This window comes from Sinohyriopsis cumingii, chromosome 19 (genome assembly GCF_028554795.1).
Source record: "Sinohyriopsis cumingii isolate HCF-2022 chromosome 19, ASM2855479v2, whole genome shotgun sequence".
NCBI classification, from domain to species: domain Eukaryota; kingdom Metazoa; phylum Mollusca; class Bivalvia; order Unionida; family Unionidae; genus Sinohyriopsis; species Sinohyriopsis cumingii.
The window spans coordinates 47,686,747-47,701,820 of NC_142979.1; the positions used below are offsets into that span (position 1 = coordinate 47,686,747).

The window sequence follows — 15,074 nt, forward strand, 5'->3', positions numbered from 1 at the left end:
GTTGGTTGACTGTCTGCTTTTTCTGCAAGAATCCAGCGACCATGCAATATCTCTGCACATTAGTTTCACATCCAGAGGAAAAAACACATTACCTTAGAAACTGTGGGTACTAATTTCTACAATGCTGGTTAAATCTTGAAAACTTCTGGAAAAGCCTTTCCAGGTTTTCATCAGTTTTTCTACAATGATCATTGCAACATATACTTTTAGCATCAATAAAATTTGCATGAAAATTAGCTCTTATGCTCAATAAATTTTTTAAAATAAAAATCACATTATTCTTATACCATAGAAAAACCAGAAATGTGCCAGAAAGAGGCAGCAAATCTACCACTTGTGTGTTAGAAATGTGCCAAAACTGTTGTAAAAGTTTCCTAGAAATGTGTACTGCAACCTTGCTGCAACTGTGCCAGAACTGTTTGTAACAAACTTTCCATGAAAAGTGTGTGGGAAAACTAATTTCACACAAAGAATGACATAGCGGTGAGGTTGTGTCAACTAAACCACAAGTTTGCTACTCCAATGTGCCAAAGGCATAATTTCAAATGATCTTAAAGAAAATAAAAAAGTCCTTCAATCCTTCATCAAAATAAAGCTGCATTTCAAATTTGGTTGAAATCCTACAAGTTTCATTCAAGTTTTCCAGCTGAAACCAGAGTTTTGGATACAGCAGTCAGGGGCCATAATTCCTGTAAACTATGTTGACAAACACTCATTCAAGGTCTCATCAATATAAAGCTGAATGTTGAATTTTGTTAAAACTAAACTTTCCTTAGTAAAATTAGGCTGCTGAAATCTAAGTCACAAGAAGGCAATTATGGGTTGGAGTTTCTGTAAATGATGTCCACAAACGCTGTAAATGGAATTATTTTAAGGTCCTGTAAACTGAAAAGAAAAATCAAAGAATCTATTTTTCTGAAACCAGTGTCAGAAGAACAAGAAATCAGGTCCCATAACCAGCATTTGAGATCTGTGCCTGCCACCACTCCTATGCTGATAATCTTTAAGCTAGGTTAACAAAAACTGTAGTGGCTGGTCTGTAAAACCAGATTAAAATATAGAAAGGATTATGAAAAACAGATCAGGATCATCATTAAATGTTTTGGAGGACCAGGAACTTTTCAGAGTTGCTGGTCCTTCAGGCCAGAGAGAAATTCAGGTAAAAGGAGAATACTGTCCATTATTAATGTAAATGATGCTGTGGAATGAATCAAACCCACGCAAGGTCTCATCAGTACAAGGCTGCTTGTCAAATTTGCTTGAAATCCAACAAGTGAAGGTATGCTGCAGAGTTAGGTGTTGGGGCAATCAGGGGCTGTAACTCTACTAAATCATGAAAAGAAATGTTAGAGCAATCAGGGGCTTCAATCTACTAAATCATGAAAATCAAAATCTTTTAAGGTCTCATCCAATTATTCTTCAAAAAATCATCTTATCAAAGCCAAATTGCTGAGATGGTGAGATGTAGTGACAGATGATGGACATGATTACAGATGACCTTAAATGACCTTGTCATGCAGAGCCCTAATAATGTGACTTAAAGTCCTTGTTTTTTAAACTATACAGACTACAAATTTTCATCTCACTGCATAAAGCATGACCTAAAAGTAGCCCACTGACCAGATAGGTAAACTGAAAGACTGATTCTCAACCTGTTTCAATGTCTCCTTAATGCGGTCTACATCAGACAAGTGCTCTTGTCTCATCAGCTCCTTTGCCCGGGCCACAGCAATCAGCTTATCATGGACAACCTGTTTATTTTGCACCCTTGAGTCTTCTAGTTGCTGAAATTAAAAAATTAACAAAATCTCTTAATGCATTTCTTAGAACCGGTTCATTCATAATTTTTTTTCAAATGGATCACTGCCATCTCACCTCTGTCTGCATGGGTTTGAGTCTCGGATTCGGCTAATGTGGGTATGTGAGAAAGCTTGCCAGTAGCTTCTCGTGGGTCAGTGGTTCTTTCCGGGGTTTTCCCCAGGTTCTTCCTCCACCATTAATACTGGCTGCCATGTATAGCCTATCATGTGCTGAAAAATGGTGTTAAACCCTACAACAACATCAACAACTATGTACATATTATACATTAACCACAAAAACTATGTATGTATTAGCCACATAAGTATGTAATATTTATTTATTTCCAAGTCGGCAGAAGAAAAATGATTTGGATATGGTGTAATGATACATCATGGCTATCAGGCTGAAGCACATTTGTATCCCACATTAAATGAGCTCTCCCCCCTGTCTCTGAGCAAAACACAAATGAGGTTTTGTATCGATTACATACCGTATATACTCACTTATAAGTTGAGTCCAACTGAGAACTGTATCTATGGAGTTTGTTACAAACACATACCTTGATCTGCTGTTGCATTATGCAATAGCAGCTCAGGGTCTAACATGTCTTACAAGTGAGTATATACATATGGTTCCACTTCATTTGAGCTTTTTCAAGAAATTCATCAATAGTGTTAACAGGTTTCAAGAAACTGGAATTTTATTTTTTTTAAAAACATAATGATAGAATTTATGTTTTTTTTCAATGGACTGTTGATCTCACACAGGCTTGAGCTAAAGGCCCATCTCACACAGGGTTGAGTTGTATTATAATATACAGACATAATGTACAATAAAAAAATGAATTACAGACTGGAGGTAATCAAATATGGCAAGATCATTATATGGAATAAAAATGGCTTAATTATCTTTGGGATAAAGAAAATGTTAGCAAGGGTTGTATGTGATCGAATATCATTATGTACGATATACAGTATTCAAACTCAACTGTCTGTGAAACTCCTTTATAACATTTTAACATTGTGTTTTATAATATTTCACTGATTTTTTTATAGAAGATCACATGACTGTACCATTAAAACAAATGATTTGAGATCTGTTCTTTAAACCTATGCCAACGAAAGTGTAAAATTTTAACATATATTTCTAATTTCTGTAGTAGAATATTGTCATTGACCAGGTCAAATGCTTTACTGAATAATAAATTGAAACAAAATTAAATGTATAAGATTCCTTCCTTGCATTAAAACAGGCAGGTACAACTTCATCCAGGGCATAGTCTTGATAATCAATTTTTTTAAAGCCACACCCAATGAAGTAAATAAGTGGATAAAACCAGGTCACAAGTCAAATCTGACCCACATGCTGTAAGTTGTATGTACCTTCATTAGAATATCAGTGAACAGACATTAATGAAACTCCAAAAGAAAGATTGCCAGGGTGTGCCTTATGAATACATATCATGCATCCTTATCAAATGCCAAATTAGCATTGCCAATTGAAATAGTAACATTATAATCAAATTCCCATCTTAATTATTGGGAAAAATAAAAAATATCCACAATGCTCAGGCTTGTCTTATGAGTATCAATCATTAAATATGACATTTATTTACTTTCCTGCTACAAGCTCCTTCTAGCAAATGGTAAACTGAATATTTCAACCATTTTCATCAATTTCATGGAAATGCATATGTACTGACCAGCTAAGATGTGATATCATTTTTAAGATATTTTTTTGCATATTAAAGATCCATACAAAATGATATGAAATAAATGTCATGCTTAACAAACACTGAGATAAATTGATTGTGGTTATTTCAATCACTTCAACATGATGTCTCTAAGGCTTGTGAGAATTTCACTTGAATTCAAGGATTCAAAAAACCTGTTCCTAATATATAACAATATGAAATATATGTCTTATGTTGATTTCTATTTTGATGCCACGTTTCATGAAAAACTACAGGTAAGGCTATATGCACTGATTGACAAGAATAACACTTATAATAGATAGTGAGGCATACAAAGTTTCCTGCAGTAAAAGCAAAAGATCTCCAAAGGCACAAATAGGTTATTTAAAGAACTGATTTGAGAAAAAAATATTGTATGTATGGTCTTCTTTAAATCTCTATATTATGAACACATTATAGTCATCAGTACACTACAGCTTTTGATGAGGTACATAGACATTTGAGAACAAACTAATGTCCTGTCATTTGGTTTGGTTTAGCAGCCAGTATGTGCTCTATTCAAAACTCACACCAGTATACAATTATTGACAAAACAACTTCTGGTACTCATTGAAAATCATTGAATAATTTACCGTGATATGTACATCAATGATCTTATCAATAGGAAAAAAGAAATGGCCTCTTTTACAATTTTTCTTGAGAAATAGATCTAAAAAACATTATGAAAATCTCCAGATAATAGATCAGGTATAATTTGGGAGAGTCTGAATGGAGGCTATGCTCTTAATTGATTTATTATCCTCATCCACCTCTACACCAATATACAAAAGCCTCCGCTGAGGTATTACTTACATTCAGCACTTGAGAATAATGAAATGGGCGTATTAAAAAGCTTGATACAGGTAAAAGTGCAAATGCTATATTAACTTTAATTCAGGAAAAGAAGAAATAAAGTGCCTCCCCCACCACCGGATAGGGTCATCTTTTCTTTGCTTGTACAGTAGCTTTAACAAGAGGGATTAGATCATGTAGGAAGAAGGCAAATGATAATAATAAACCATTCACATGATACTCTCTAGACGATGCAAAGTTTTTAAAATCATTCATGCAAGTTTCAGGAAAATAGAGCTATATACTGGCATCTAACATGAATTACAATGCCAAAAATGATGCAAATGATATAATTGAAAAATAACTCATATCTTGTCTTGCTTCACAGTTCATACAAAACCTTAAAATTACTTCTACATGCAAAAAGAGAAACTGCACTGACATTCTACATTCCATTCATTATCTCTAATTTCCAACTGGCAAACTAGTTACAAATTTTTTAATAGCAAAAATGACCTATGTTTACTGATGGTAATAATTACCCCACCCCACCCGAAAATATTTTTCTCCAAAAATGATGCAGAGGAATTGGCCAGTCAAGATATCTAGTTCTTTTAATAATATTTTTATATGAGCAACTGCTCTTTGTTTTATTGCTGTTTTTTTTAACATGCCTTGAACCATGTTACTGACCTCAGTGTACAATTGTACAAAATTTCTTATGACAGTCCATATTGTGTACAATTACAGTGTTTGTCCTATGACAATTCCATGGGCCATCCTTGTAAGGTGTTTGTCCTGTGACAAGTCCATGGGCCATCCTTGTAAGGTGTTTGTCCTATGACAAATCCATGGGCTATCCTTGTAAGGTGTTTGTCCAATGATAAGTCCATGGGCTATACTTGTAAGGTGTTTGTCCTATGATATGTCCATGGAACTAGCCTTGTAAGGTGTTTGTCCTATGACAAGTCCATGGGCCATCCTTGTAAGGTGTTTGTCCTATGACAAGTCCATGGGCCATCCTTGTAAGGTGTTTGTCCTATGACAAGTCCATGGGCCATCCTTGTCAACAAGTTTGTGATGAGGTTATCATTATTACAAGCTTACTATTATAAAATATAGCAAAATCCTTGATAAAAGTTTGGGGTGGACTTATCATCAAGGCTTATCATATGGAAGATTTATGGTAATTTAGTACAAAAACCCAAAGACTTTAGTACAAAAACCCAATGACTTTAGTACAAAAACCCAATGACTTTAATACAAAAACCTAACCACCATAGTATCATGCATTTTGATTCAACAAATATAAATTTGCATTTTTCACATGGCATTAGTCTTTACTGTGGCTTAATTTCTTTGACTTAACCAAACAAAAGCCAATTATTTCACAAAATAATGCAAATTCTGGAATTTAATTCTAACAAACTATACAGACCCTGATCTTCCAACATATTATAAAATGGCAAATGTGGTTCTATGCAAATATGCTGCGCATTGAATTTTAGCATAACTTGATCATCTAATTACATTCCTTACATTGGTGCTACATATACAAGGTTTTGTGTTCCTGTTCTTGTTGTATTTTGTTTCTCCAGGAGTTCAATTGTACAGAACACAAAAGGAACTGTGCAATTAAAACAACCTGAAAACTTTTCTCCCTTGTTTCTCAGTTGCACATAGGGTATAAAGGAATTAGTCAGTTCAATACACTTGACCAATTTGAAAGTTTTGAGGCAGGTGTGAGCATGCAGGTGTGTGTTAACTACTTTTCATGGACACCTAGTAGGGTTTACTATGCTAACAAGACAAAGAATAAATATGTACCATATCTACACATGTATAATGTATATATGACTGTTAACAATGCAGACTCAAATCTGAATGTGCAACAGGATCTATTCTATTTGTTTTCTTATGCTTTCATGCATAGTACCAGACCTACCAGTCTAGCATTATGGTAGATCAGTGTCCAGTCTGTTTGCAGTTATGTATATATTGTACACATATATATGGTATCTTTGTATGTACCTATCATTGTTTGTCTCTATGTTTTATCTGATTACATGTTTGTTCAGGTTTGTTTAATGTACACAATCAAGCAACTTTCAAACACTATTGCTACTATAATTTATTCCTACCCTAGACAAGAATTCGTTCCAAGTACAAACGGAGTGACCCTCACAAGGAGATATAACCCCCAACTGCACCAAGAAGGTTTGGTCTTCCGAAAATGAAGCAAAAGAACTACATTAAAAATTATACCTCTCTGATGATCATTTACATGATAGGCTCTTGTACAACTCAGATGCAAATTACTGCAAACTGCACAGACCCAGATCTGTCATCACATTACTGCAAACTGCACAGATCCAGATCTGTCATCACATTACTGCAAACTGCACAGACCCAGATCTGTCATCACATTACTGCAAACTGCACAGACCCAGATCTGTCATCACATGACTGCAAACTGCACAGACCCAGATATGTCATCACATTACTGCAAGCTGCACAGACCCAGATCTGTCATCACATTACTGCAAACTGCACAGACCCAGATCTGTCATCACTATACTGCAAAATGCACAGACCCAGATATGTCATCACATAATATGCCAATAGATCTGTGCAGTTTGAAAGGAGTAATCAGTAAAACAAACAACATAGACCCTGATCAGCAGGTGCATTATGCTGTGGAATATCAGGGACATTGTTGTTTGCAGTTTGACATGACTTATAACAGCATATATATTTTTGTATAAACACTTTCTTGATTAATCCTAATCTGATTATCTGAATATGTGGTATAAAAATCCTTGTCAGTGGACATATTGCTTATTCCTACCTTGACCACCTCAGTGAACATATACCACACGCTTACTTGTCATCATATCCCATAGTGTGAGATAAAATTATTTCAAGTATTGTAGTTCATCTCACAATCTCACACTTATCAAATCAATTTCTCAAAGAATTAGATATTTGTTCATCAAATATATATTTTGTGATTATTTAAACAAAAAAATCAGGTATTGCAAATGTTTTCATAAAGTGTTTATCTGAGCAAACCAGTCATAATTGTGTGCATATTCTCAACATAAACTAACATATGGAACAACTGAATCAAAAAAGGACAATTTATCTGTGTCTTGCATCAGTAAAAATGGATGAACTGTGAAAGAATAAAATCTCATAGAATTTATTGAAAAATCTAAAAATCTGAAAGTATGATGGTTAGTTCTCTATGAAGATAACCAAACATATGTCCAGGAAACCTTTTTCTTCTTTGTTAGTGACCTTGACCTCTAAGCCTGTAATCCTAGCAGCAGCAACAGGATTCTTTTGTACTCTATATGCAAGTTATCCATAAAGTTTTTGGTCTGGGTCTGTGATGTAGAACTAAGGATGCATGGAAATCAATTTTCTGCTTTCTGTCAGAGTAATCTTTACCGTTTAACTTTTCACCCACAAACCAATAGGCTACTTCCTAACTTAAGGTGAAACCATATACAAAGTTTGGTCCAGGTATGTGATGAGGAATATTATTATAGGTAAATCAAAGTGACCTTTACATTTGACCTTTAACCCAAAATCATTAGACTTCTTCTTTACTCCAAGTACAATACACCCACAAAGTCTGGTCCAAGTGAATTATGCACAGATAACATTTTTATGTGTGGAAACCATTTTTCTTCTTTCAGTCAGAGTGACCTTGACATTTGACTTTTTTACAAATTTTGACTTGAACCTTACCTCAGTTGCAAACCATCCAAAAAGCTTGCTCCAGGTAAGTTATGAAGAACTACTATTATTGTGTATAAACATTTTGTTTTTTTTTGAGACACAGAAATGTTGAACTTTGACCTTTTGGCCCCTAAATCACCAGAAGGTTTTTCTTAAACTGAGTACAAGTCATCTACAAAGTTTGATAAGTTATTGTGCCTCAACAAATTTTCCTTTTTACAGCAACTTTGACCTTTGATATGTTAAACATAAAAATGATCTGCATCTTCCCTACTCCTAGAGCAAGCCATCCACAAAGTTTGGCAACTGTAGCTGGCAGAGAACTTGAGTTATGTTTGGAATTAAAATTGGTAACAGACAGACGGATGGACATAACAAATTATACTCATCCTGATGGCAGGCATGTAAAAACAATTTAGTTACAGAAATGTGTTCATGGAACACAAATGCTCTGCCACAATGACCTAACTGCAAATATTAACTGCAAAGAGGTAGACAGATACACATAAAGGAAACATTATATACTCCTTCCATATTTGTGAAGGGCGAAACCCCTACATCACTTTGGCATGCAATGATCAATACTATAATCTATATGAAGATAAACATTTTCCAATAAATGAGTTGCTACAAATCTCTATTAAGCCACTTTACAGACCAATGCATGATAAGGAACTCCAGGTGTTTACATTTCTATTACATAAATAATCCCGAGACTGAATTGGTCCATGATAATAATAAATCTAAATCCAATAACTGAACCCATGCATATATCCAAAGTCAACATATGATTCAAGATTCAACAGAAAGTTGATTTTAATGGGACATCAGCACACAAGGTTATGTAATGACTAGGCAACTGGAGAAAATTTAGTGCCTTGCCAAGGAACATACAATAGCAGCAAACCTTGCCTTTCTCAGGCTGGATTCAAACCCACAACCAGCTGGTTGTAATCAGCAAGACCAGTAGCTTTAACCCTGAGTTACCATTGCTTGTGTAGGTTTCAGGAGGGGTAACTTGTGAAGGAAAATTTAATATTCAAACATGCAAATATTTAAAAAATCCATAAATGCATGGGCATAATGCAGAATAAATGAGGTCAAAGAATGGAAAACAAGAGAAAGTTGCATAATGTACCATGGACTTTCATTTCAACAATTTCATTGTTTTTCATTCAAACTCCTTTTGTCCATGACCAAAAACCATCATAGGTCATTTGGATTAAACTCGATTTATATCAGGTACAGGATATTGACCAAAAAAATAGTTGCAGGTGCTGACGAGGGTCACTATCATATATTAGCTTAGGTGGTGAAGCAACATGTTAGGTTCTGAGAGATCTGGGTGCAAGTCCTGTTGTGTACATTTCATATGATAGAGGTGGTCAGGGAAACCATTTAAAGACATCACAGATATGAAACTTTTTCACCTGATAATCAAAAGGGTTGTTTTGGTCATTGGGATGCATCTCTGAAAGGCAGAGGGATTGTATCACAAATAATGGTGAAAGATGTTGGCACACAGAGAAGGAGAAGGAGAGCTAGTGGCTGACATTTGAGAGCTTGAAGCCACTGTATGGCCCCACACATTTTCTTTTCCACTAATAAAATAATTCCTAATTTGGCTTAGCGTGTGGTGGACTTTTGAGAAATGCATATCATCTACATCTGAACTACATACTGCAAATAATTTGAGGGAAAGCTTTATTGCTAAGCATTGGAACATGATTTATTACATACTCATTTAATGCTACTAGGTTAATATGGCATTCAGTATTAATATCTGTATTGCAGATATAGACTGGAACAATTTATGTGTTTTCACTGACATCTGCATACTCTTTTGTCTCCATGGTTTGGTATATATATATATATATATAACCAAACCATGGAGACTAAAAAGAGTATGCAGAGGCCATGACTCCTCTGATAATGATGTAGAATGCTTGAAATCCAAAAAAATTTTTGAGGATTCATCAATACAAGCGACATCCCAGGTAATTATGTGAATTGTTTCATTATGATGGGCTGTAACAATGTCCAAAATGAGTAGACATGACACAGCATATAAAAACAAAGCTAGCTGTTCATACATCACAATATATTAAATTGTTCTTGAGGTATGCTGACTGCATGTAACAACCTATATAAAATAGATGAAGTTGGCTGAAAAAGGACATAACTCTATATTGCAAATGGTGCAGATGAGACAAAACCTTTCTAGGTCTAAGAGACAAATGCTTATACCAAATTCCAATAAATATGTTGAATAGTTCTTGGGATATAGATAACTGTAAGCAACATTCTAAGATTACACATGAAGATAAGAATTTGCTTGTAATGGGGGCATAACTCTTTCTCAAAAATGGAGTGGATAAGACAAAATCCATAAATTACACAATTAAGTCTATGTTCATACCAAACTACACCAAAACATGTTTAATGGTTGTTAAGCTAAGGCTTGGTGATTGCAAGCAACATTACAAGTTTTCAAGTTAATACAAGAAATTGTTTGAAAGGGAAATAGCTCTATATCCAAAATGGAATAGACAAAACACATAAAGGTACAGCTAAAGGGGTGCTCACCAGTTGAGAGAGTGGTGTATGTAAGGTGAAGTTGTTTGCATTTAAAACATGCACAGTGGTGAGAATGTTGGCATACCTCTATGCTACTTTAATGTAATGTGGGTGACATTTCTTTGGATAATGTACTTTAGGAAATTGTAGATGATCTGAACACACAGCTAACTAACATGACTGCTCCCCTGTGCTCCAAAATTCAGCCTGAATTTGTCTAAAGTACACTATCCTTAGCAAATATTAAAATAGGGAAAATTAATTTTGCCAGACTAGACAATACCAGCTTCTGAAAGTGCAATGAATGAATTGCCAAAGATATGAAATGCAAAAAAAAGTTATCGGCTCTTCTTATACAATTTACCTATAAATTTCAGGAAGTGAAAATGACCAAGAGCAGCCAGCACTTTTTTGAAAGGTGCACATCTTTAGTAAGGTCAAGCTGTATACTCTATAACCCATATTACACCCATCAATCATACACCAAAATAAAGGGAATTAAAGGTTCTTTGAACTATACCTAAGATATACCAGGTCTTTTTTAAATAGCCAGTATAACCAGTGAGGAAAGTCAGGGAAATTCTTTTTCTTTAAAATTCTAACCCTATGCAAAATACGAAACTGTAGAGTGCCACCTAAATCTATGAGTTCATACCAAATGACACCAGAATATGTTGAGCTATGCGTATTACATGAAACATTCCATGTGAAGAGATGAAGTTTATTGTCAAGCGTCATAACTCTATTCAAACTGAAGTTAATAAGACCAAAACTGTAAAAGGCACACTGAGGTCTATAAGACAAAACTGAATGGTTCCTGGGCTATGCTGGTTATAAGAATCTACCTTAAAAGTGACTTAGACTGCGTACATGACTTGTAGTTTAGTAGAGACTGAAAAGTGATGGATATGATGGAAAATGGCAATAACTCCATCAAAATTGGACCTGACAAAAATCACATCTGGTGGAATAAGAATTTCACCTACCAAATTTCATCCAGGTAAGAGGTAGGTAAGATTTGGTGGTTATCAGAAATGTAAATGGATAGACAGACTGATGGACAGACAGAAAAGGTGACAACTGTATGTTCCCTGCAATCTGATGTAAGGCCCTAATAAAAATGCTGTACAAATTTAATTTTAACAAAATGCTTATTAATTTATGTGACTAAAATATAAATTCCATCTCTATAATCTTTATGGTATAAAAGTATACTGATACAAGCATTTCTAATTTCTTAATTATATGTCATGTGTATACCTACCATGGAACAATCCAAAAACCTTGAACGTATTTCCCTTAACTGGTCATAATCCAGATCCATCATGAATATTATTTTATCCACAAGATCAACTTGGCACAGATCAAAAATAATAATTAATATGGATTAATGATAATCAAAAAATTAAATTTAATTAGTCAATTACATGCATACACAAATGTTTAAATTGTCACTGCACAGCAAATTTATGTCCATTACCATATCATTTCTATATCCAATTATTTCATCTATGTATTGAAAGAAAAGAAATGTATAGCATGTCAGTCAATCATTAATTGCTACAATTAACCAAGTAATGTATGAGTCTCCATAAAAAGAAATTTTTAAAAACAAAATAAATATATGACTTTCACAACCTTTTCAAAGAATAAATCTTCAAAGATCACTTATCCAAATCAATGCTACCACAGAAATGGAATAAAAATATATATTCCTTAACTATCCATAGAGAATAGAACACCAGTAGCAACACATTTTGTTATGTTAATAATCCAATAAATAGTGCAGTGTAATTGTGAAGTTCTTACTCTGCATTTGCAAAACAGGTCTACACAACACATACATTAACTATTTATTCACTTTTAACCAGGCAGCCAATATTGTCACCAGGTATGTATATCACATTATTGAATGAATGAACACAGACTGGTCTCAATGCAGGTTTATTGGTGTATAACTCTATCTGATTAGTATGTCAATCAATAAACACAGTCTGCTTTCACTTGAGTCCCAGCTGGTAAATGTGTTCCCTTTCTGGTCATAAATCAGTGATAATAGGTCCTTAACAAGATAAGTACCTTTAAACTTTCAAGGATGGTGCAGACTTATATTTCAGAAGGAAAAAACAAATTTATTATGAAGTCAATTCTGAGACCTATCACGTATATTTATGTAGAAGTCAGAACAATTTGTCCCTTTGTTTCTATATCCGCAATTTCAAATGCATGGTTGGTAACATTAACTTTCATTTATTACAGTATCTGTGTGAGCGTTCATACATACTAATTTGTGCTCTTGTTAAAGAAGTGATACATGAACGATTGGCTCTATTTTTAAGTTTGTATATTCAAGTTGTAACATGTAGTTTGCAGAGTGAAGTGGGTCACAGTGACCCAGTGGTCACTAATCATGATGATATTGTTTATGACAAGGTTTTTGGTGATCTTATCATACTTGCAAATGAAGTAATTAAATTTTATATTTAGCACATTAACATATTTGCAAATAAAACAATTACCATATTAGTTTCACACATCTGTGAAGTACCGTTCTGGAGTGATCTAGCTTAGACAGTGGTCAATACGCTGTAATACTATAAATAATTCTTTCTATTCTATTTTTTATTTCTATTTTATTTTCTATTCTATTTCTTCAGGTTTTAAAAACCTCTCTATTGCTAGTGTTTCAAATGATTTATTTTAGATTTTGCTTTGGGCAGCTACATGATTAGTTGAAATTTTCTTCTCTTTCACAGGGAAAATGTATACATTCAGGCTGGGGCTTGAACCCGAGACTTCTCTCATACCAGCTTGGCTTGCCTCCACCTGCGCTATTGAAGCAGTTATAGTCATTGCTGATTCTTTCAACACATCCTTAAATTGCCAGATCTTTATCTCAGCTTTGACCTGACTGACCCTTCTTGATAGACATTCAAACAAAGTGTTGAGCATGACAATGCAGCATAAATAAGCCTGCAACTGTTATCAAGGGTCAAGAGGAAGAAATATGTATTGCCTTACTGAAGTTCAAACTTGGAACCACCATATAAGTAGCTGATTCTCTACCACCCAAATTACATCTGTATCTGATTTTTTAAAAAAATGCAAACTTAATGTAGCCAAATGAGCATGACAAATGGATCACCATGTCCAACTTAAGGCAGTAATGAAATGCATTCCTCCAGGTAAATTTTCACTGCATATATACCCTACAATTCAATCATTATTTGAGTGAAATGCAAAATGTTACTGCAATCAAAAACATAAGCAAGTAAGTTACTGTGACTTGTATTTTCTAATGAAGATAAGTTGAATAGTACTTAAGAAAAATTTATCCATTAAAGAATCACACTTCCACATGCAATAATTTCTAAAAATGGAGTTAAATGCAACATCAAGGGCTGGTAGGGGGAATGGGAAAAAAGAGAGAGAAAACATAGAAAAACAAGAATACACTACAAGTCCTCCATATGTTTACAATTCCTCTATCTAGGCACTAAAAGGACAGAGCTGACACTAAAGATTACTGAAAAACAAGTCTCAGAATCTTTGATATTTGGTCAAGATATATGTATGTGGTCTTGCAGCAAACTTACTTTGCAGAAACCATTATTTTCTTATTAGACTTGCCATGACCTTTGATCATGAGATTCCAAAACATTTTTCTCACCCTGAGTGCAAGCCATCTACACAGTCTGGTCAAGAAACTTAAACCAGAACAAAAGTTATTGAGAAAAATCCATATTTTTTGAGTTAGACCATTGAACTAATAATCCATAAATCAACAGGTTTTGTTTTGCCTTAATGCATTTCAGTCACTGTGACCTTGACTTATGACCTGTTTTTCCTCTGATTCAAAAAGCTTCTTTCTTACACAAAGCACAAGCTGAACACAAACTTAGGTGAAGGTACTTGGTTAAAACAATTGTTTTGCAGAAACCATTTTTAATTTTTCAATCATATTAACCCAGACTTTGCATCTTTTGATCCCCCAAATCAGTGGCATTGTTTTACTCCAAGTGCATGCCACCCACAAAATTTTGGTCTTGTAGACCTCAAATTATTGTGTAGAAACCATTTTTTCTGCTTTCAGCTACAGTGACCTTGACCTTTCATTCTTTGACCCCAAAATTAAAGAACTTCTTTCTTACTTCAAGTCATTCATAAAGTTTTATTGATGTTTGTGATGTAGAACTAATCTTATAATGTAGAAGCTTATTTACTTGTTTCAGTCACAGTGACCCTAATCTTTAATTTTTTGACCTCAAAATTAACAGTCTTCTTCCTTACTCTAAGTGCAAGCCATTTACAAAGTTTAATAAAAGTAGATCATGTCAAACTGAAGTTATTGTGCACAAAAAAATCTCAAGATGGATGGATAGACAATACTATAACAGTATCTGCTCTGCCTTTTGGCAGGTGGATA

At 34.3% G+C, this 15,074-nt stretch overlaps 1 protein-coding gene across 3 annotated transcripts in view; it reads right to left on the reverse strand.

Moving 5' to 3' along the window:
- Positions 1-15,074, reverse strand: part of LOC149775653 (uncharacterized) — a 283,048-nt gene that overhangs the window by 45,468 nt on the left and 222,506 nt on the right. For all 3 annotated transcript variants that reach the window (XM_089943843.1, XM_089943842.1, XM_089943844.1), the window contains one exon: positions 1,653-1,784. In XM_089943843.1, the coding sequence (XP_089799969.1) occupies positions 1,653-1,784 (132 nt within the window). The remainder of the gene's footprint in view (positions 1-1,652; positions 1,785-15,074) is intronic.